We start from the raw sequence: 24,503 nt of genomic DNA, 5'->3' as shown, positions 1-24,503 counted from the left end.
TTTCCCCTTAGAACATGCAATGTTTCTTTAACTGTATACTGTATACAATGTATGAAATATTAAATATAGCATCAAATAAAGTTGTTCTACCATTACATACCAGAAGATTCCTTATAAGTCAGAAGGGTTGTAAACTGAATGGGGCTGAGAACAATTTTACTTATATAGTTAATGATGAACCCTAAATAAAAAGGTACAATGACTTGGTTAGTTGGTTTTGCCATTTTCATACGTAAACTTCTTGATGTTGTGGTGGATCCAGTCACTGAAGGCAGAGACACGGGTGAACACTGATGGTTTCTTGTCTTTGATGCAGCCCTGAGGTCCAAAGCTGACGATACCGTGCACCTCCCAGGTTGTGCTTATTCCAGTGGCCTTGCAGGCAAAAGGACCGCCAGAGTCACCCTACAGGAGAGCAGGAGAAGGAAATCATTAAAGATTTACTGCACAGGTAAGAAGATGCATTGGTGATATTTGATTTTGACAGATACTATAAATCATCACGTTGCTAGAATTTGTAGGTCAATTTTTATCAAAAACCTGACAGTTTTCCTGAGGCAAGTCAGTGTTGTGTTTTATAAAACTCTAAAAGCCTGCAGTACTTTTCCCACTTCTAAATTTCTAATCTTCCAAGGTCCCCGCTTGCATATTGGCTCATTATAGCTAACAAATAATGCTCCTATGTTATTTTGTTCAATTATGCATGCAAACTAGGCTGCCATTTGCAATCAAGGCTGAATGATCACAAACAAAGCAGTTTACAGGCTGTTACATAAAAGACAATCCAATCATGAGAGGCCAACACGCTTATATAATAATACACTTTTACTGCATATAATATGTAGTTTAATAATGTGTGAGAAAAGCTTGAAGGGAATTTCAACATCCAAGTCCCATCCTCTAAAATAGTTCAGCTTGTCCATCCAAAAAAAGTTTTAATTACTTTCTATAATTAATGTATTTTGCAACTGTTTTTGCAAGGAGGAATGTGTCCTCTCACCTGGCAGGCTGACTTAAGCTCATCTGGAGACTCGTAGCCAGCACAGATCATGGAGGGCCTGAGGGTGTCCCACCAGTATGCAGGCTTACTGCAGGTCTGGAAGTCAACAATAGGGAGGGCTGCCTGATTTAGCTTCTCAGACACTTTGGGGAACAGGTTACCTAAGATAGAAGTGGAAAGGACATGTTATTTTAGAAGGCATAGTCACAGAGACACACACATTTACACCAAGATAAACTTCCAACTCTCTTATCTTTAGTAATCAAGCCAAGGCTACAGCAAATATGAGCCGATCAAACAAAACACCCACATGCCTGATAACAAGATTTTAGTGGAGCCTGTAAAGCTGTTGTACGAGTAAACATTCCCATTACTGTTAATTGGTGCAGAAATCAGAAATCCTGGACTGAACCTTGCACATGTGAAATAGAGCAAAATTTCAATTAAAGGACGGGTTCACAATTTTTCAAGTCTGTTGTAAAACAATAGTCAGATGCCCAAATAAATATTGACACATGTTTTTCTTGTTATAATCATTCCTCCTGTTCATACTGACCATTAGAAGACAAAATCCACAAGAATCCTTCCGTACAAAAATGTAAACAAGTTTGTTTGAAGCTAACATGAAGCTCCAGCGTCCAAATTAGTCAAATCAAATCAATGTATTTCAGTTACTGTCTTTTTATTGCCTAATTCCCTTTTTTGTTAAACTTTTAAAATACATTTTGTTCAAAGCGCATTTGGAGGGAATCTTCTAATGATACGTATGAACAGGAGGAATGAATACAGCGATGAAAACCTCTTTCAGTGTTCATATGGGCACCTGACTGTTGTTTGAAGACGGACTTAAAAATTGTGAACCTATTCTTTAAAATGAAACAAATAGGAAAACAGAAAAAGTACAGAACAAAAGATCAAAAGGGGTAACAAAGCTGGAATCACAATTTTACACAACAAATTTCATACATGAAATTCAGTTTTAGAAGCAGCAACCTACAGCTACTTCTACAATTACTTCTAGTTCCAGTTGCATTACGACTACAGTTCTTGTAAAGGAAACTGAATTGTGAGATAATTTCTACCTTTCTCATCTCCCCAGCCAGTGACGAAGCAGGGTGTCCCACCAGCCATCACATCCCCAGGTTTAGGCAGACAGATGGGGCTGATCTCCCTCGTCATATTGACGGGCTTAGCCAAATGCACCAGGGCTATGTCATTCGTGATGTCACTGCGATCCTGCTCATAAACGAAGCCCTCATGGCGGATGATTCCGTCCACCTTGTAGCATGCCTCTGTTGAAGGAACATCCATGGAGGAGTTCATGTGGTGCTTCCCCAGACACATGCGCCAGTAGGAGGGTTTATTCAGTGGGCTGGAGAGCAGGTGGATGATTGAAGGTGAAGGAAAAAATTAGAACTTGTTTTACTTTTCCCTATGGGTATTGTGTGAGCTGTTAGCCAAGATAAAATGAAGAAAAATGTATGTTTCTAAAAGCTGCTTTTAAAGAACTGTGAGCTTTTAAAATGGCATGTACTGTAGGTATTTCTGTAGTTATATCTTACACCATGAAACAATGAGCAGCAGTAAGGATCCATTCCTCGTGAATCAAAGAACCTCCACAACCGTGCATGTAAGGTATGGGAAACATTGGTGAAGCCTGGGGAAGAAAAAATACATTTTTACCAAATAAAAGCTCTCCTCTATCACTGTTAGTCAGTCAGGCACAGGGAGAAGCAGACTTGACAGTACCTGCATGGAGACTTGCCAGGGCCAGGAGTGGGGGATCGCCTCTACCCCATTAACCACCCTTGAGGTGGCTGTATTGGGTGTCACTTCTGGGTTTCCGCAATTTCCTGGCCAGTCTGGAAAGAGAAAATATACAATTCAAATAAGCTATCGTGAAATCATTCATCAATTAATTCAACCTCTATTTATACAGATATAGGCCGTGGCAAAGTTTAAAATCGGAAATCAGGTGATCCAGGTTCAGATCCTGCAACAGTTCTCCACATGACAACACAACACATGAGTGGTGGCTGTGGCTCAGAGGTCAACTAACCGGCGGTTTGATCCCCGGCTCCTCCAGTGTCAAAGTGTCCTTGGGCAAAATACTATACCCCAAATTGCTCCCAAAGGCTATACCATCGGTGTGTGAGTATGTGTGAATGGGTAAATGTCGGCATGTAGTGTAAAGTGCTTTGAGTGGTCAGAGGACTAGAAAGGCGTTATGTTTACCATTTACCAGGCCACATTTATCATTTACCATGAGATATAGGGGTGCTATAAGTTGGAATAGGCCAAAACTCACTGATAGTAATGTTGTCCCATAGATTAGGAAGTGGAGGAGGTAAAGTTGGGATTATATTGGCATCGGTAGTCCAGTAACCACGAAAACCCTTCTGCTGATTGGCTCCGTTACTAAGGAAGCGAATGACGACTGTGTTGCTGGGGATGGCAATTTTGGGTGGAGGGGCAAAGCCACAGAAACGACCTGCATAACAGACAAGGAATTAGTTTTTTCACCATTAACATATGATAATGTTACACTGGCCTGTACAGAAGATAGTTTAAAAAAATTGAACACAAAATGGAAACAAAAGAGCATTTGAGTACAATATCCAACCTTGTGATTTCATGCTTTCTCCATTGAAGATCTCCACATAGTCCACACAGTTTCCTAACATGTTTACAGCTTGAAGTTCAAAGTGAGTGAAGGCCACATGGACACTTTTTGCTGAAGGAACTTTGATGCGCCATGTGCACACAGACTGAGCGTTGTAGTCACTGGGCCAGTTAGGAGAGGTGATTTCACCCTGAGCACTGTTGAAACTTCCTCCACAAGGAGCTATGTGTGTGTGCGTGTGTGTGTGTGTGTGTGTGTGTGTGGACAAGAGGATATTGTGATGAGAAAGAAGGAAAGGAGAAAAAAAGAAAAAACAGACAATGAGGTTAAATCCTGACAGAAGAAACATTTGTCTTGACTGGAGGTTATTCCCTCAGTGTTTTGTCAGGCTCATTTTTCTCTTGTCTTACCCTCTGTAGGGTCCACTGCCTTCCAGGTGGCAGTGAAGCCTGTATCCACCACCTTGTCATTGGAGGAGAAGCTGATGTGAAGTGTGTCCCCATCACTCACCAGATCTTTAGGTGGTACGTGGCTGCAGTAGGTGCCTGAGGAGAAATGAACATGATACTGACTTTTCTTCAAACCTTTGGACCTCCTGTCCTAATGATGGTGTTATAAATATATTAACAGCGTTATCTGTCCTGTTTTTATATTATGTATGTGAGTAAACAAGTTAACATTTAAGGCCAGGACATATCACAAACAACACAGCAGTAGGCTCTGAGCTATATCTGTCAGTGTGTTTTATATGTCTCTCAATGCAGAGTAAAAAGCTGAAGGGAAACATACACCTATTCTAGTGAGGTGCTGGCTCATAGGCAGAGATCAAAAAAGAATGGTTAACCACACACTTGTAACACCAATGCAATGATTTATTTCAACATTTTAGACACTTTTTTGGACAATCATGTACTCTCCCTGTTGATATACAGGGATTAAAAAGGCTGACTTTTCCAGATGTGGTGGGGACTTCTTTAATTCTTTACTGTTTAGACAACAGACAGCCTGGCTGTAGTATTTGTACCAATGTTTTTCTATTTTGTAATTTTTAATATTGTAAATGGCATTGACTAAACATTGACTAAAGATATTTAGAGTCAATTTCTGTATTAGAATTTATATTCATTATATTGAGTTGAAACATTATATGTGTAGATATAGATTTGAATTTAATTCGTTCCCTAATTTCAATGTAAGATGTTTTCCATTTCGACTCATATCCACTATGTGTACGTGTTCTCCAAGTTTGTGCAGTTGTTTTCTTGATATGTAGACATGTTTTTGTTTCAGGCCTTCCTTGGTTTGGCCTCTCAAGTTGTTTGTCCTGATATGAAACACTAAGTATACTGTAAATGCCAGCCACGTGACTTTTTGACTTTAACCATACGAAAACAATTTGCTGAAACATCTATATTTATAATTTGAAGTAAATAGTTGGAGTTATAGGTGTGAGACACCATGAGATGCCATTCTCACATAATATACAGTAATAGATAATAATAGACCACAATAACTATGCTGAAGTCTTTGAGGGGTGGAGATGTGATGTAAAATAAGGTAATCACATCACAGAATGACTCAGGAAATTCATTATCAAGGAAGATAAAGAAAGCAGATATTTACATACCTAGAGTTCCTGTACTGTCAGACAGACTGACTTTGTCCTTCATGCACATCTGACTCTCCTCCAGGGAAAAATTGTGGAAATGGAGGTGGACCAGTTTGCCAACGGGCGCCTGGATGTTCCACTGGCAGCGGGCGTTGTTGCTGTAGCTGACAGGGTAACCCATAGAGGAGATGGTGCCACTTGTGCCAGTCAAGTCCTTTGGTCCACCACAGCCAGATGCTACACAGGGAGGATAGAGGGTGAAAACCAGCAGTGGATCCTGACTTTGTACCATATTTAGTTTTTGAGCAAAGTAGGTCAGTTTAGACCAGCTGGAATCATACTGTGCTCATTGTAGATGTCTCTGCGGATGACATTCTTGATCCAGGGGAGGTAGGCAGAGGAGCGGGTGAACACGGAGGGCTTCTTATTCATAATACATCCGATAGGGCCAAAGCTAGTTATACCGTGAACTTCCCATGGACCAGTGGGGGTATCCCGGCACACCAGAGGACCACCTGAATCTCCCTGTCATAGTTGTGAATCAACATCAAAAATACCATGAGCATGTTGTAAAATACCGTCTGTGTAGTCAGGTGTGTTCTTCTCATTGTTGTCATCTATTAGTCCTACACTTGGGGTCTTGTTTTACCTGACAGACAGATTTGAGCTCATCAGGCAGGGTATACCCGCAGCAGATCATGGAGGTCTTGACCTGGAACCACCAGTAATCCATCCTCTTGCAGGTGTCATACGGCACAACAGGCAGGGCAACCTGGTTAAGGGCCTCTGAGGCTTTAGCATTCAGTGAATCACCTGATAATCACAGGAAACAATTTAAATGGTTACAAAAAATTCAACTTGTCACACTTGGGGGCATAAAAACAAGAGGTATTTGCACATTAAGTCCAGCAGAGGGCATGCAAACTATGCAACAATGAATGTTTAACAGCATAAAAATATTATGAGGGGCGAGTGTCTCTCCTTAAAAATCAATTTTAAAGCACCGAAGCTCAGAAACAGCACCTGTTTCATCTCCCCAGCCGGTGGCGTAGCACTTCTTGCCCCCAGGTAGTATTTCTTCCTCAGAAGGAAGGCAGGCGACAGAGATCTCATCACTGAATATCACGTCCCCATCCAGCCTGACCAGGGCAATGTCAAACTCCACTGTGGGCACTGTGGGATACTTGAAGCCCTCATGGCGATAGATACCAGTCACATTGAAGCAGTGTTCACTCGGCTCTGTGTAGGTCAGGTTGTGTTTGCCAAGACACATGTGCCAACGCTGCAGCTCATCAGCATAGCTGGGTAGGAAATAAGCAGATTCATAAATAATAAAACTTTGACTCTTTGGTCTTGTTCTTTGTAAATCTTTGTAATATTGTGCCTTTTGTCTTGCAATCATACAATAAATAATACTTATAGTTTACAATACAGTTTAGAGTAAAATAAACAATGATGTATATAGTGTAGTGGTACATGTCACTGTCACTGCACAATGTAAGCTGAAAGGATACTGGAGCATTTTTTTTTACAAAAACAAACACAATTTTACTGTGCACACCCCACCTCTGTGGCATATAAACTTGTATACATCCTACTCAGGCTCACAGCAGAAAATATATAATACGCAGGCTCCACAGTGCACCAGCTACAAAGGGCACTGTAGACCATTAGCCAAGGCGGCGAGGCATCTCTAAGAAGACATTGTTCTGACACTGTAATAGGCCTGAGGTAAAAAAGCACAGACTACAGACACCAATAACTGCCTTCTGAGATTACGCAAATGGGCTTCCAGGAAGTTTGATAAAAACTTCCTGTAGCGTTAAAAGGCAAGGCAAGGCAAGTTTATTTATATAGCACATTTCAGCAACAAGGCAATTCAAAGTGCTTTACATAAAACTTTAAAAGCATCAAGACAGGAGTGCAAAAGAAACACACTATGAAAGGACATTTAAATACAATTAAAAACAGTCATTAAAGAGCTAAGAGAATAGAAAACAAAAATAAGCTAAAATAGAATAGGACAAGTATAAAATACAAGAATAAAAGTTACAGTGCAGTGTAAGACATGAATAATCATTTGATTTAATAAAAGGCAGCAGCAAACAGAAAAGTCTTCAGCGTTGATTTAAAAGAACTGAGAGTTGCTGCAGACCTGCAGTTTTTAGGGAGTTTGTTCCAGATATGTGGAGCATAAAACCATAGAGGGCTGAACTATCTCCTGTTTTGAAAATGAATGACTGGAAATGAATGATGTCATGAGGCATCTTCCTTTTGATCGTGTCTAAACTCATTTTATATAAGATTATGAAACAGAGCTGCAACAATTAGTTAATTAGTCGATTGACAGAAACTACATTGATAATTGTTGAGTTGTTTTATAATAATTTTACTCACTTTTTAGGGAAAAATGCCAAACGTTTGCTGGTTTCAGCTTCTCAAATGATTTAAACTTTTATGTGTATCATACCTGATAAACTGAATATCTTGGAATATTTTGGACTGTTGATCAGACAAAACAAGACATTTAAAGACTTTAACTTGGGCTTTAAGAAACTATAACATGCTTTTTTTTCTACTGTTTTCTGACCTTATAGACAGAGCAATTAATTTAGAAAATAACCAGTAGATCAATCAATAATGAAACTAATTGTTAGTTGCAGCCCTACAGAGCACTCACTTTATGAAGCAGTGGGCGGCTGTAAGTACCCAGTTCTTATGAATAAGAGTACCGCCACAGATATGGGAGAATTTTGGTTCTGGACGACTGGGCGGCCAGACCTGAAACAAAAGCACAAGGCAAGCAGAGAAGAAAGTCACTATGGAAACAGCATACTGGTCATTAAAGATGATATATGCACACAATTGGCTGATGTCTTTTAAGTTTAGATTCATGTCAGTCAATGAATTTATATGAGATGAAGACAGTATGGAGGAAGATGGAACAAATTACTCTTTGATATCAGATTATCAACTGTAACTCTGCAAGTTTAACTGCATCTGAATCTGTATCCTTTGAAATCACAGTAAATTCTGATGTAATTTGTTCTATCTTCACGTGAAATCTCATTAGGGGAGTCTCTCACCTGCATGGACACTTGCCAGGGCCAGGAGTGTGGCTTGGCTGGCTCTCCATTCACAATGCGTGACATAATAGTAGGAGGAATGGCTGGTTTTCCACATGTACTGGGCCAGTCTAGAAAATGAAAGGAAACCACTGTAATCTATCATGTTTCCGGTTGTCTGTGCTTATGTGAATTTGTTTGTGGTTTGTGTGTGTATAAACAAAGCCTGAATATACAGTACATGTCTGCAGCTAACAGATAAGCCTGCATGTTGGAGGGAAGTGGCTTTCGATCACTGGCTCTGGCACTCTGATACATATTTTTAAAATAATTTTCTAATCGCACCAAGTTGACAATGCTGGCTACAGTGAACTATGTCCCTCTGTTTTTGGCTTTCACTAATCTGCTAGTTTGCAGTCATGTATTCAGTGTATATTTGTGCTCCTGCTGAAAACAAAGGATGGGTCCTGAACCAGATTTGAAAAATTGTAACTTGCAGGCCAAAGTCAACATCACAACAGCAGCACACATAAAGATATTAATGTCCCTTGGTCATCCAAAGAGTTGACATTAAATTCTTGTATCCAATATTTTCTCCCTTCATGACTTTTTCTTACTCTCACTCTCTCTTTCCTTTCTTTGTCCAACACAGGGCACCTCTGCTCAGAGCATGGGTAGGGAAAAAAAAATACCCCAGAGGCAGCAGAGTCCATTTATATAACTCTATTTCAGCAATTGGCTTGGCAGGGGCCTGGACCACCTGGGGCCCATCGCTGGGTGAAGAATGGGGATTGGGTGACAGCCAGCTTGGAAGGAGAGTGGAGCACTAGGACACTTCACATTGTGTTCTCAGCACACCAAATCACCTTGCCTTACTGCACATCTGGGCGCAACAAGGAGGAGATGGGTGAGGGGGGTGAGGACGGGAGGACGCATGAATCAATGTAATATAGAGCAGGCCTCTGTACAGCAAGGAGCAGCTTTGAAACTAGATGTTGTGACTGGTGATAGGAAAATATTGCTTGCTAACCCGAAGACAGTGTACAATACAATATGATTTCAATGTGTAAATAAATAAAAATCCAGAATATTAAATGTAAAGCCTAAATCATCATCATTTTAAAACTATTCACAGCTTTCAGTCCAGCTGAGGACACTCATTTCCCGTCATTTCTCTACTAACAACTTAGTAATAAAGGTGCTTCAAAAGAAAAGAGGCCAAGGTCATGTCCCCAAATTACTTGTTTTGTCCAACCAACAGTCTCAAAACTCAAAGGTACCTTACAGTGATTATGTGTCAAAGAAAATAAGCAAATCCTCACATTTAAGAGGCTAAAACCAACATTGTTTTGTTTTGTGTTTTCACCTAAAAACTGTATTGTGTTCTTTAATTAAATGAAATGAGTTGAGTAATTGTTTCAGCAATGGGCAATGTAACAAGACAAAACATCTAAAATACTTGGCATTGCAAACTATTATTGGGTTCATCACTACGAGCAATCAACTTTCATATTACACATCATCATTTGATCCATTGTTTATATGAAAAATACTGACTAGTGTAGCTTTAAATGTACTTATAGTTAATGTAAACGCAGTGTAATGCATTTAGCTGAGGCAGATACTCCACCTATGGGGATGTCGTCCCAAGGGTTGGGCTGAGCAGGCGGCTCAGTGGGAGCGGGCAGACTGGGGTTTGTTGTCCAGTAGGCCCTGAAGCCTTTGGCCTCAGTAAATATGTCACTATGGAAGCGTATCATCAGCCTGTTGCCTTTTGTCCGGATGGTACGAGGCAGTTTAGTCCCACAAAATGGACCTAAAATCAATTAAAAGAGTAATTTGTTCATAAAAATAAAGTGATACAGAGGCTATGCAGTACTTTTAGCAGTGTAGATACATAGTTTTATTAATTAGGATTAAAATAGGGTGAACGAATTCATGGCTGGGTCTTATGATTTTATTGACCATCATGAAATATACAAGCAGTTTTGTGATCAGTCAGTAATGTAGGAACCAACTTACCGTGCTTTTTAATCAGGCCATTGGTCAAACTGTTGATTTCATACACCACTATATTATCAAGGCATTTGAACGTTAATAAATCTTTGTTTTCTAGGTCGAAGTGGGTGAAATTCAGTGTGATTTTTTTCCCAAAAGGCAACACGATGTTCCACATGCACTCAGTGTTAGCCTTGTAGTTCATAGGCCAGTTCTGAGACTTGATAACCCCTGTTTCCTCTCTGGAAAAAAATCCACAGCCCTGGACTTCTGCAACACAAAGAGGAAAAGAAATTGTATGAGATTCATGTATGAGAAAAGTTACAGTATCTGTCTGTGATAAGAAAGACTCGTGAGAAGTAAATATACAACCATCATGGCAAAATGTGAACATGTATCTTATATCCTTATTTGAGTACAATTCCATTTTATTTATTTACTAGAGGTAAATATGGAGTATTCCACTACATTTATTTGACAGCTATAACATCTATTTTCAATTTATGCGATTAAAATTTTACATACTAAATAACACTAAATATGACATACATTATATATAACAGTAGTTAATAGTATAAGAGATATAGAGGAGTATTTTCACTTTAATATACAAATACACTTTGCTGATAATCATTATGTATTTCTGTTTAAATAAAATCTACAAGACTTTATCTTGTAATGAAGAACTTCTGTATTGTTACTTTTACTTAAAGGACTAGTACGTAGGATTTAGTGGCATCTAGCAGTGAGATTGCAGATTGCAACCAAATGAATACCCCTCCCATCACCCTCCCCTTCCAAGTGTGTAGAAATATCTACAGTGGCCGCAAAACTCGTAAAAAAATGCAACCCTCTCTGGAGCCAGTGTTTGGTTTGTCTATTCTGGGCTACTGTAGAAACATGGCGGGCTCCGTGGAAGGGGACCCACTTTCTATGTAGATATAAAGGGCTCATAACGAAAGGTAACGAAAAGCACAGCAATTCTTATTTTCATGGGCTTATACACTAATTAAACATAGTTATGTCATAGTTAAGTCAGTTCCGCTAGATAACATTAAATTCTACACACTGCACCTTTAAGTACTTCTTCCGCTGCTGCACGTGGGGTCATAAGTAATTTTCTTGCCTGATAATCATGATAAAGAAAAAGATAAAGGACTTTTATCTTTTTTTATGCTTAACAGTGTACTCTGACCTGTGCTTTGATAGAGTTGACACTGTTTATGTAATGACTTTGCTGTTTTTATAAATATGTGACAGAGGGGTGCAATGTTTTATTGTTAGTCTTACTGAGGTGCTGAACTGCATCAGTGATGTCTGCCTCAGGTGTGAGTATCTCCCTGCGTGTCCCTGTGTGTTCCTGTGTGTTCCTGTGTGTCCCTGTGCATGCATGTGTGTGTGTGCTTGTTGTGTGTTGAATGCGTATGGGCATGTGTGTGTATTAGTCCTCACTACCTGCGATATCCGCAGGGTACACAGCTTCCCACTTGGCAGAGAATCCTCGGTCTGTTAGGCGACTGTCAGACTGGAAGGTGACAGACATTGTGTCACCGGCACTGACCACCACTGGAGGAAGGATGTAGCCACAGTGTGTGCCTGAAAATGAGGGAGAGGAAGGACAGAGGAGGTAAAGGATGGCAGGAAATGGAGAGAGCAGAGAGAGGGGTGAGGAGATGGTTCAAAGGATGCAGCTAAACATTAAGAGCAGAGGGGGGTAAATAAGCACTACTGGGTGTACATGAGTGTGTGTGTTATTGTGAGGCTGAGTGTGTCAGGGTGTGGTCAGTGGTTGGTGGATGTGGATGCAAATGAGGGTGACTTTATTCAGTACTGTACATCAACCACTTATAAACTAAACACAAAATCAGTTATCAAATTAATTCTGTACCTACTTACCCAGAGCAAATGAACACAAAAGACAGCATAAACTAGTAATTGCTTATTAGTGCAATAAGTTCAGTAGCTAAATCAACTTCTGATGAAGATATATTTCTGGGTGATGGAGGATAACGTTTTAGCAATCAGGAGCATTCGATGTGTGATTCTGCAGATAAATGCAGATTGTAAATCAGGACTGCATGTAAACAGTAGTAGTTTCACATTAATGTTTAGTTTTTATTCTTTGATGAAAATTGTTATACATTTTGAACAACAATTTTCATTGTCGAAGGTTGCTTTTTATTTGGTTTTTGACTCAATTGCATTGTGCAAAATATGATATTTTTCATCATAGTTTTCATTTAGGAATACATACATATAATATGCAAAAAGCCTATGCAATAAATATCCTGTAAAATAAATGCAATTAACTAATTCCTGTGCATTAAATCACACAAATCTCTTCACACATACTATAAAACTAAACCTGTAATGACTCATTTTGTTAATTTTTAATCACAATTTACTCAGAATCTTTAATTTGGTTAATGTTAGGAATTTACAGGGGACATATTATGTGTTTTGTGATTTTCAAATTTCAAACGTATGTAGAAATGCCCTCTGCGAGGCGAAAGCCCAGGCTTCAACTTGCCCTGAACACTGTTTTTACATTGTCCACTCTCAGTTTTTTGAACTGTAAATCATGTCAATGATTGTCATGTCAATATTACTATAAGAGCCCCAGATTTAAAATATAGACATGGAAATGTACATAATACGTCCCTTTTAAGTTTTTATTTGTAAATGGAAGAATGTATTGTATCCTCTTTTATAAATTACAGTCTCACCTTTAGCTGCTTGCTCTAACTAACTAACAGGACACACCACTAAAACACTCCCATCATCTACAGTATCTGTGTGTGTTTCACAGACAACGTGTGCTTACACCTCAGCTCTTTAGTCCTTGAGAACTCAGCAATAGATAAAGCTGTATCAGCCTCACTGCCGCCACTGAGGAGAATAATAAGGACAGGTAATTTATAGTTTAATGGGCTCTTTGCAAAGATCCTAATCAACATTTATTACAGCAAGGGACAGATATTGAGCTATCCTGCTGTACCAGAGCTGTTACCTTAGCAAAATGCACCAAACACAAGCCAAAGTCCTCATATTTAATGACACAGTGCATTCTTAGCAGGGTTGCTTGTTTGCTGTGTTCGTCTTGGTGCCTGACCACATAATTTTGAAATGCAAGAAGAAGAGGAGTTTATAACTGTGACTATAGTGGCTGCTAGTCTTGCTACACAAAGACAGACATGGCTGATAAAGCAAAAGCAGAAAAGATTTTCTAAGATTATTTAAGATGCATTTGGGGAGTTAAAACAGTAAGCTCAACGCACACAAATATACAGAATGTCAAACTTGGAAAACTTAAATTGTAGAAATAAAATATATACAAAAAAACAAGCAGATACAATTAATACATTTAATGTAATGTAAAATGTAATACAAAGAAGGTTAAGTTATGGCTCACCTAGTACGCTGTAGTCATCTGAGATGACCAGTTTGTCCTCCTTGCATTGTCCAGTCTCTCCTGTGATGGCCATGTCAGTAATCTGCAGTTTAACCAGGAATCCTTGGGGTACAGATATCTTCCAGGAACTACTCAGATGAGCAGGATATGAATTTGGGAAACCCAAAGACTGGATCACTCCTTTACGTCCATGGAGGATCACTGGACCACCTCCTGCCCAATAACAGTGCGGGAAGTAATGTTGAAAACAATATTTATTCACATTCACACTTTATTGTAGAAATGGTCTTTAGAAGAAGGGAAACTGGATTAAAGGCTGGGGTTTCTGTGCATCTGAACTCCATTTAATCAAGTTTATTCTTTCTTTTTCTTCAGTTGATGAGAATCAGCTTGCTTTGATACAAAACTGCTCCATGAACAGGTTCATTATGAACTACCTTAATTGGCCACTGGAGAGAACCGCTCCGTCTACCAATAGCTTTAATACAGTGATGAATAGATAAACCTCAAGGGGGATCTCCCCACTCCTACGCAGAGAGCAACTTGCATTCATCCTTATTTAGTAGCTGTCACCTGATCAGAGCAAGGAAATTGCAGAGGAGGCAGAACAGCAAGATGTATCAAGAAGCTCTCATTGGCCAGGAACCTCATAGATCATGATATTATAGTTTATTGTGCATCAATATTTACTTTCAAGAGATAAGCGATTATAGATTGGCAGTCTAACTGATAAAATTGCTCTGGAGTGGACTAAAAAATTAGTTGTGACGGCCAATGTCTTCGGGAAGCCGCATAAATATTGATGCTGTTATCTGCTGGTGAGGCAATCAGGTATGTCTTATGTTGTATATTTCCACTGAAATCAAAATGGAGACATGCAGGGAAGGGTACGAAAAGTCAATTGAACCAAACGGTGTTGTAGGATTTATTAGTATTTAGTGAATATGGATCCTAGTTTACAGGTTTATTTAAAGTACGCAAGAGGGAAACGTAGGTTAGGGCTTGGAGAGAATGCTTACCAGAGGATGTGGGAGGTGGATTGGTTTGTGTGGTGGTGGGTCCTGGTCCTGGTCCTGGTGTGGTGGGAACAATAACGGGTGGAAGGCTGGACTTTGTGTAAGTTGCTCTGAATCCTTTAGAAGTCGAACTGCTGTCCGATTTGAAGCGGACCATCATTGTGTTGGAACTGGACTCCATTGGCTTTGGCATTGTTCCACCACAGAATTTACCTTTAATGGATAATATGTTAAAAAGTGGAAGATCATCCATGCTACTATAACAATGAAGTTTATGCAGACAGACTTAAAGTCATTAAGTTTAAAATAGACTCCAGAATCTTTGCCCATTGTACAACTTCTCAAACATTTAATTGAGCTCATCTTTTATTCATGGGCCCACACAGTTGACATTGTTAATGTTGAACAAAGCCTACACTCTGTTCTGATATTCTAACACTTCCCATTGCCTTATAATAGCACATCCAGCTTTCAAAATAAACTTCGCTGATGCGTGAAGATGTTTGGTGTATTTTAAAATCCCTGTTCATCATCATCTTGCATTCTTCAGTGCATACTGGAAACATGTCATGCTCACCTAATAAAGAAGAGCCAGCCTTGTAGCCATCATAGACCTGAATAAAGTCTCCACAGACTTCAGGCACCAGGTCAAAGGAGGTGAATGTCAGTCGAACCTTCTCGCCTTCAGGCACCGTGATTCTCCACTGATCCAACAAACAAACACACACACAAACACCAATTGCAGTTGTCAAAGTGCAGTTGATTTTAAACAACATAAAGAATGCAAATGGATTCACCCACCAATCTTTAATCAATTCAATGATTGATGAATCACTGATGTACCAAACTGCTATCTGCATCACCCCCTTTGTTTTCCTGCCCCTAGTTTCAGGGTTGTAACCTAGGCTGCATTTTAACAAACTGTTACTCATAAATCATTTTATCACTGACTCTGCTCTTATTTGGACAGACAGTGACCCGTCAAGCTAAAGCAAAGCAAGATGAAATCATGATGACAGTCGAATAACACCACATGACTCCACGTCCAAACCCAGCATGGAAACCCTGCCATGAAAACTGACTGATTTAATTAGATGCATTAATCACTGATCAAGATCATAAATTCTGTCAACATGACTGTGTTGAAATCCATAGCTAATGGATTTACTTTAAGATGCTAATCTGAGATCTAAACTTGTTTAGAACCATATGCTAATCAGTACTAAGGCACTGTGTAAATGTAATATGGTAATGTGTTTTGCACAGACAAAATGCACAAAATATTCTGGACATCTTTCTAGTATTGAGTTGCAGTTAATTTGTATTAGTGCCAAAATTAGATTTTATTTAGTTGTAACAACCAGTGAAGGTAACTTTGCCAGCGACTCCAGGAGGTCTCTGGCACTGCACACCATCTATAACCAGTTGCCTCTTTTTACATTCAGTAGATATGGAGCAACGTTATCGTTGGAGACATGTTTCTGGTGACTTGATATATGTAAATCTAATATTCACTCTCCTTTTAGCTCTGTTGTTGGACTCCTGAAGGAGATATCTGGCTCTGGCTACCAAATGCTCCATTATGTTCATCAGCTAGTTAACTTTGTCTTCTGTTTGGTGCTGGATAGGTTGTGTACAGTGGGTTTATCAGAGCCTTTTCACTGACAACAGTTGCAAACTGTGTCTGGAAATGACGCAGATGAGAACAAATGACTGCATTTATATAGCGCTTTTATCCAAGGCGCTTTACAATGTTTCTGCTACTCATTCACCGATACACAGAGCAATTTGGGGTTCAGTATCTTGCCCAAGGACACCATGACATGTGGACAAGAGGAGTCGGGGATCGAACGACCAACCTTCTAATTAGTGGACGACCCGCTCCACCTCCTGAGCCACAGCCGCCCCAAGAGAACAGTGAGAATATATTATCTATACTAATATTCATATTGATATTAAAAAATTCTCTGTAGAACTGAGGGACATCTGCAGAGACAGGTCACAATTCTCTATGGGTTACTACAAGTGTCCCTCTCACTTACAACATGATCCATATATAAAAATATTGATTATAGCCACTTTAAAGAGAATAATGTTCAGTTTAAAGTATATGCTGTGTTGAATACTGTAGTAGAGTGCGCACTGTGTAGTATATTTTACTACAAGCTTGCAATTAGAGCTTTTATTGTGTGTGTTTGTTCATGTGTATGGCAGTACCTGGTATAATGCTGTGTTCAGGTAGTTCTGCTCAGGGAAGCCGGGGGTCATCAGATCCCCCTGGTCACCTTGGAGAAAGCCACCAGCTCCGGCTATTTCTGGCAGTGGGGATGGAGGGCACTTGAGCTTCACATACACCTCAAGGATACCCGCAATACAACCCCCCTTTCCCACCCCATTTCATTTCCTCACCCCTGTTCATCCAGCGGCCATATACGTACAACATTCAGTTTCTAGGTCAATCATATACTTTAATACAGACATCCGACATTACAGCAATTTTCTTGCTCAAATGGATTTTTACTCATCCTCTTACCTGGTGTGAGTTCTGGAGCCACAGCTTTGTAATGAGCCTTGAATCCTTGGTCTGTTTTTCTATCATTGGTGTCAAAGTGGATTGTCAGGTGGTTTGTCAGTGACACTAGTGGATTTGGTTTGGTGTAGCCACAGTATTTCCCTAGAAAAAATACAGCTCAAGGTTATACAGATCTGCACAATGTTGCTTATAAAAACTAAGTGCAGTTGTTAATATATTCTTTTTTATATAGAGAACACAAAATGGGGGGTGCATGATAGCAAATTATTCCAAATTTACAGAAATCAAAGATGTGTGTGAACTAAACTCTACAGTCTGGTTGGAGAACTAGTGTTAGAGTGGGTGTTGGGTGGGTGCAGTGTGCGGTGGACCAGAGGACTGTGTGGCTCACTAGATGAGTCTGCCCATGGATGGAGGGCTGATTTGGGCATGACATCAAAGCTCAATCCCCTTAGTCTTGGATGGGTGGATAGCACTGCAGGCTCATGTATTTATGCAAAGTAAGTGTGTGTATGTGTCTGTATGTAACCTAGATCTATCTAGAAAAAAGTAGGAACAACACCATATTTAAAATTTTCCTTTCCCCCCATATGTTGGAATTGATGTAAGATTTTTACCAATGACTCCCATTGAGTCTTGTAGTGTGATGAAGTCTGCCGTGCAGAGCTGAGTGTCCTCTAAAGCAAACTCCTCAAACCACAGATGAATCACCTGCAACAGAAACATGTAGAGGTGTTTCATCTCTCTTTTTTAAATCTGAGAAGTCGATAAGAGAGACGGGCTGCTGACAGGGAGAGGCAAGAGCTCAGTGTGAAATGTGAGTGTGTGCATGTGTGTCTGCATGCACATGGCCCTCTCTATGTATGTTTATGTGTGTTTGAAGGCAGCAACAGGAAGAGACAGACATGCAGAGGGAGAGAGAAAAGCAGCCACTGCATCAAGCAGGCAGCCATGCTAGCAGAGAAAGAAGAATCAAGGATTTAGTTTTTTTTCTCCTGTGGGTGGGGGGAAGAGCTGAGGAGAATGAAGGAGACAAGGCAGCCATCTGTCTACGATGCTGCCACTGCATTCCTCCCAGCTGTCCTCCACCGCTTTGGCCTCACATGAGACAGTTTCCCCAACAGTTAGTTGACAAACTCTACTGACAATTTGGCACCAGACAGAATCACTATAAAAGACCCTGTCGGAAATATAGACAAGGGTGAGTTGTTTAAATCTGCATCTTTCTGTTGATGTAAACAAGAGAGAAAATGGGTGTATTGGAGGAGCTGTATTGCAAGTAACATTTTCTTTTACTGTAAGTCAATTAAGCTGTTTTTTGTTTTCAAGAGGACGTTTATTTCTGACCATCATTGTATAACCTTATATCTTAACAACACTGTGTTTGTACTATATTAAACTCTCCAGGAATTTTATTGCACTCATGGCATGTTCTATAAACTGAGATGAAGATGTAAATTAACAATATTAAAAAACAAATAACAATAATATTGTCATTAAGATAAAGTGTCCCTGTCAGTTGTCCTCATCATTGTCCCGTATTGTCAATTATCCTACTCTAACTAACTAATTAACTAACTAACTAAATAACTAACAAGCACTCTTGTTGCTTGCATATTGAATTCAATATGCGAGGTTGCCCAAATAAGTTGTTTGGCGCAGCATTCAAATGCATTATTTTTTACTTAAATGGTTTTCAACAGAAGTAAACTTACTTCTACTTGAGTAAAATTAAAATCCAATACTTCTAGTTGTGTAAAATTTGAAGTACTTTCCCCTAAAGTCAACAGTTTATCATCACATTCTTTTTGATCAGAGGGAGAGAGGCAGTTTGAAAAGGGGACTATTAAAAAAAAAGGTAGTGGAAAGTAGCTAAAGTAGCTGCTCGAAAAGTCACTAGATGTTGCTAGATGACGCCACACGCTAATTTACATATCTGTGACATCAAGACTTAACACATGTATATAAAAGATTTTGAAAAATGAAGTAAAGTAGAGTAAAGAAAATGAAGTAAAGAAAATGAAGCAAAGAAAATGAAGTCAATTTGTAAAAAACACACTGGAATAAAGCCACTGTTGTACAATATTGGCACTCCTTTAAAGGAGAAGAATTAAGGTCTGATAAAAGGGTCTTAAAAGTCATCAAATCTTGCGAGAAAGCCGCTAAGTTGACAACACTGACTGTACGTCTCCAGACTGTAAGACTTCACTGATTGAGGATTAGAAGAGCAGTGATGCTGATCTGTGTCACCTTGTCAGGGTCCACAGTGATTTGCCAGGTGCAGCTCTTGCCGTTGTCATAGCTACTGGGGTAGTTCAAGCTGGTGAAGGTGCCTGACTCTCCGGAGAGCTCCTGAGGTCCACCACAGCCCGGCCCTGGAAATGTATGACAAAAGAAGACACTTGTTATTGAGCCTTTTTGGTAAAATTAGCAACATAAAACCTGTTTTATCAACAGTTTATACCCTGAACAGACTAACTGTATATGGGGTTAAATTTGTGTCATAATAATTGAACAAAATCTCTCAAGAATCAAACAGAAATAAATAAATTGAATTATAAAAGAGTGAAACATTTGATTTCAATATTCTCCCCTTTCTTTCACTAATAGGGTTTCTCTATTGTGGTCACTGTTTTCACTGCTGTTTTGTTGCTTAATTTTTAAAGTTTTGACACAAAGCTGACACAAGGCTGTTACAGGGCTGTGTCCCCATTGGCCAATTTCGTTTCCTTTCCTCTCGGAGCGACAGGTCAATGGTCTGGAAGTGCAACAAGTAGTACAACTTATTTTTCCTGGCAATCCAAATAGAAGGCAAGAGTCTTCTGGATTTTTCTCAGGGTTATTATTAGTAAATATAAATAACAATTTGCTGTAGATATGTTGGCCGCTGAGTATATATAAATTTAAAAAATGTGACGCGATAATGTGTTTATTTTTGTGTTAATCAGCTGCAAGCTAAAGCTAACAGACTATTTAGCCAGGCAATGTGTGGCCATCCATCCTGTGTCCGGTCTCATGTCATCATGTTGTCCTGTGAAATAGTCTGTTAGCTTTAACTTGCAGCTGTATAAGGCCTAAACAAACGTTACATTATCGCATACAAATGTAATGTTATTGCATCACATTCTTTAAATCCATATATTCAGCAGCCAACATATCAATATGGTTATTTATAATCACTAAAAATAGCCTGAGAAAAATTAAGACTCTTTCCTTCTATTTGGATTGCCAGTTGGTGAGGAAAATTAATTGAAATCATGCTACTTGTTGCACTTCCAAATCATTGACCTGTCTGTCCGTGAGGTAATTGGCCAATGGGGATGCAGCCCAGTAACACCCGCCCACATGAAAGCTTTGTGTCAGAACTGAAAAATTAAGCAGCGAAACTGACAAAAAGTGACCACAATAGTGAAATAGTGAAAGAAAAGTGAGAATATTGTAATCAAATATAGCTCTCTTGTATAGTGTCATTGTAAATTTTGCCTTTGAGGTCATTTTTTTTCTTTTTAATTTAGTTTTATTCATTTCCAATTCAATTCAATTCAGTCTTAGGAAACTTAAAACCGACTTACTATGAGCTATTAAATGTTTTTTACTCATGTAAAGGATCATACAATTTCTATTTTCAAGCCGTCAACAGACAAATCACAGAACTTGAGATGTTTTAAAGAAATAACTCATATTGTACACGTAGCAACACTGAAAGTTAAGAGGGAAAATGTTTACTATGAAATTCCAGTGATTAAAAAACACCTTCTGGTAGCTGCAATGCTGCATTAAAATCAATTGAGAAGCCTTGGTAACAGCATTGATTATACAGTATGTCATCACCCACAGCAGCAGCACACTGTAGTGGCTTCTGTTAGGAGTCTGGAGCACAGCTGTGTTTAACAGCACAAAACTAGAAATATATTGTGTCATTTAGGCAGCACATTACCGTCAACATAATTACATTGTTGTCCCGTTATGTGCAACAAGCCATCTTATTTTGTGAGCAATGATCCTTTTAATGCTTTTCATAAAGATGGACTGCTTTTTTTCATTTGTTGCGATGATGAAGACCCCACAGTGAAATAATGTGTAATATAATGTGTGTAATATTAACAAGCGACAGTAACAGTCCTCACTCTTCAGAACGTGTTTTATCTGCCAACACACTTGTCATAAGGACATTTATTAAGATGTTCAGAAGACTCTGATGACTTGTGGCGCTTAAAGCAAATTGGTTCATCCGATATTCATTTCATCACTTTACTCCACTCATGCAAACCCAAACAATTCACCCACTTCAATTTCCAAGATTGAAGAAGGCGTGTTTTTTCTGCATAAGGCCAAAGTAAATAATGAGTTTCCTAAATGATAAATGACACATTGGTTAAGAGATGAAGGAGACGCAGAAGAGGACCTTTGGTGTATTATATTAAATAATGCAGGTGTGGCACATGTAGGGTCATTTCTTTCAGGGAGATTGATGATACATATATTATTACTATGAAATCAAAGTGACTTTTTGCTTAAAGGCATAAACATAACAGTGTAAATGTAATACAGTATGTCTTGCTTTTGGTTGTCCACTCTTATACGTTGTATATCCAGGGGGCAGACACCCTCTCCACGTTTAAAAGTAGGCTTAAAACTTTCCTTTTTGATCAAGCTTATAGTTAGGGCTGTCCCAGGTTTGCCTTGGACCAGCCCATAGTTATGCTGCTAGGCCTAGACTGCCGGGGGACTTCACATGATGCACTGAGCTCCTCTCTCCTCCTCCCCATCTCCATCTGTACACATTCATGTACCATTAATGCATATTACTAACTTAGCTTCTTCCCCGGAGTTTTTGTGCTCTCACAGGATAAGGGACATGGACCCCCTGGTTATGGACAGTAGGCCTCCGTGGACCATGGCTGCAGGGACGCTGCTTGTTATTTTTGTTCTTATTGTGCTTCTCTGTGTCTCTCTCTCCCCTCTCTCCCTCCCTCCTTCTTTCTCTCTCAACCCAACCAGTCCAGGCAGATGGCAGCTCGGTTCTGCTTGAGGTTTCTTCCCGTTAAAGGGGAGTTTTTCCTTGCCGCTGTCACCAAGTGCTTGCTCATGGGGGAATGTTGGGTCTCTGTAAATTAAAGAGTACGGTCTAGACCTGTGAAAAGTGCCTTGAGATAACTTCTGTTGTGACTTGGCGCTATATAAATAAAATTGAATTGAATTGAATATTTTAATTTTCTGTGGCTCAGAAAAGAGAAAATGAAGATAAATCTAATTATGTATTTATCTGTCCAAGGTATTTGCATGTATTTTGTCCCCCCCCCCCCACCCCAACAGCTAAGCACAATCCTAACTCATATCTCTTATTTAGATCACAAGAAATTATATTTTCAATATTGATTTTCAGTGAAAACTCCTGCTCCTGCTGAATAAAAGTGGACATTCTCCAGTTCAAGGACATCTTTTAATTTTTTAAAGAACAAGACTTTCAGTTTTGATTAAGTGAAATAATTTTGTCACTCTGAAATCACAATTTCATCACCATTAGTCCTCTTTACAAATACAATTATTATAAAAGTATAAAATTCTTGGCAGTATTAATATAATTTCATTTTGGTTAATTATTTGCAGTTTCACATTTTAGATAAGGACTGCAGACTTCTGTGCACTCTCTCTATGTACCTCCAAGGACTGTAACTCTATGTTGACTTAATGTTCACTGACAGTCAGACCTTTACATGAACCAGAGGAGAGATTTATGTTTTATTTGTGTGTCTTCTGTATAATTTGATTTGCTGCTTAAATTTCAATTCAAAATGTGTTTTCCTATTTCTTTCTTTCTTTTCTTCTGTAAATATGTCAATCAGTTGTATTACTATATGCTTGTCCCGTTCACACAATGTAAAACGAACCAAAAATAATAATAAGTTGGTCATAAAAAAAGAAAGAAGCTCCATGCAGATTGTCATTTGCCACCTTGTCAAGTTTAAATCACCTCCTGCAGCTAAATTGACAGTGAAAAACCACTGACAGTGACATTTGATCAAAAATAGACTGCAAGTCCATCTTGACAACATGCTTTTCAGTGATGCTGAGTCATTGATGCAGTGGCCTCAGAAAGCTCTCACTTTGGATTTTTGATGAAATTCCTCACTGTCCCTGTCTTGTCTTGTTGAATTTCTTCACAGCTACTTAACGCTCGACTACACATTGTGTCTGGATGGAAACGTCCAGAGTTTTGAGTGTATTGTTCTGCTTGGTTGAGCTGATTTTGTATCTTATCTGAAAGGAACTGTAAGCAAATAACTATAAGAGATAGAATCAGTATTACATTATGCTTTTAAGGATTGTGCTGGAGATACACATTGGTATTGAAACAGTACAATTCTCACCTTCTGCATGAGTAGCATCATCAGCTTTGTCAGTGAAGTAGATGACCACGAGGCCGATGCAGGTGCCGGTCATGGCCACAAAGAGAAATATCAGGATCTTCTCCAGGGTGCTCAAGCCCCTGGACCGACGACGACTCTTCTCCATATCCATTTTCCTCTCAGTGGAGGAGATGCACCAGACTGTGCCTCATCTAACAATTCACCGGCTTATTACCAACACAAGGAGCGTCAGGGTATCTGAACTTTGACAGCACAGATGAACCTTGAGCTCCCTCACATGTGGTATTGCACTATGCCAGCCTGGATGTTATGGAGCCATAAATCATTAATTATCATAACCACAAGTTAATGAGTATTGATGCTGTTGTTATCCTTATCAAAGGGTCATTAGGATATCTTTCAAGGGAGCTGAAAGAGAAGGTTAAAGGCAAATTGCTCACCTGCAGCACAGAAAAGCTGTTACATGTCCGGTGTGATCATTATTCAAAAGTCCTTGTATGTCCCAAAATCCAATTTTTAACATTCACTCATGCCTTTCTTTGACTCTGACCTTTCAGTATCAAGGAACTCATTATTTAAAGATATTAAAACATATGTAGGATGCTGGAAAAAAAGGGAAAATGTTCAGCTGGGCCCCTGCGTGATAATCAAGGGTGGACAATGACTTCTGTGACAATATACAGTATCATAAGGACTTTAAAGATGCAGTGTGTTGAATTTAGTGGCATCTAGCAGACAAGACTTGGCAGAAATGGAATATAATATTCATAAGTATGGTTTAATTAGTGTATAATCACCTGAAAATAAGAATTGTTGTGTTTTTGTTATCTTAGAATGAGCCCTTTATAGCTACATAGGGAGTGGGTCCTCTTCCAT

The 24,503-nt window shown here is 39.2% G+C and overlaps 1 protein-coding gene across 1 annotated transcript; it reads right to left on the bottom strand.

The window, feature by feature from the left end:
- Positions 1 to 8: 8 nt before the first annotated feature.
- zgc:154142 (uncharacterized protein LOC555481 homolog) lies at positions 9 to 23,778 on the bottom strand. Its single transcript, XM_042393647.1, has 25 exons — positions 23,619 to 23,778; positions 19,507 to 19,631; positions 17,874 to 17,967; positions 17,257 to 17,397; positions 16,941 to 17,038; positions 15,301 to 15,427; positions 14,727 to 14,936; positions 13,708 to 13,917; positions 11,751 to 11,891; positions 10,320 to 10,565; positions 9,928 to 10,113; positions 8,319 to 8,428; positions 7,913 to 8,013; positions 6,256 to 6,533; positions 5,882 to 6,045; positions 5,574 to 5,757; positions 5,251 to 5,469; positions 4,034 to 4,168; positions 3,624 to 3,845; positions 3,309 to 3,491; positions 2,750 to 2,862; positions 2,563 to 2,657; positions 2,083 to 2,372; positions 1,001 to 1,161; positions 9 to 405 (listed from the first exon to the last, which is right to left on the bottom strand). Exons 1-25 carry the CDS (start codon positions 23,776 to 23,778, stop codon positions 208 to 210), a joined length of 4,191 nt encoding a protein of 1,396 aa, XP_042249581.1. The 3' UTR covers positions 9 to 207.
- Positions 23,779 to 24,503: the final 725 nt, after the last annotated feature.

The sequence above is a fragment of the Thunnus maccoyii genome, chromosome 2 (assembly GCF_910596095.1).
Source record: "Thunnus maccoyii chromosome 2, fThuMac1.1, whole genome shotgun sequence".
NCBI lineage: Eukaryota > Metazoa > Chordata > Actinopteri > Scombriformes > Scombridae > Thunnus > Thunnus maccoyii.
This window is presented reverse-complemented; position numbering and strand designations above follow the sequence as displayed.

Bases quoted from the DNA above. Each gene is read 5' to 3' on its own strand.
- zgc:154142 (XM_042393647.1), bottom strand. From the start codon at position 23,778: ATGGATATGGAGAAGAGTCGTCGTCGGTCCAGGGGCTTGAGCACCCTG. The intron at 17,968-19,506 runs GTGACACAGATC...TTTCTGTTGCAG, and splicing joins TCACTGTGGACCCTGACAAG to GTGATTCATCTGTGGTTTGA. The intron at 10,566-11,750 runs GTAGTGAGGACT...TTTGTGTTGCAG, and splicing joins GTACCCTGCGGATATCGCAG to AAGTCCAGGGCTGTGGATTT.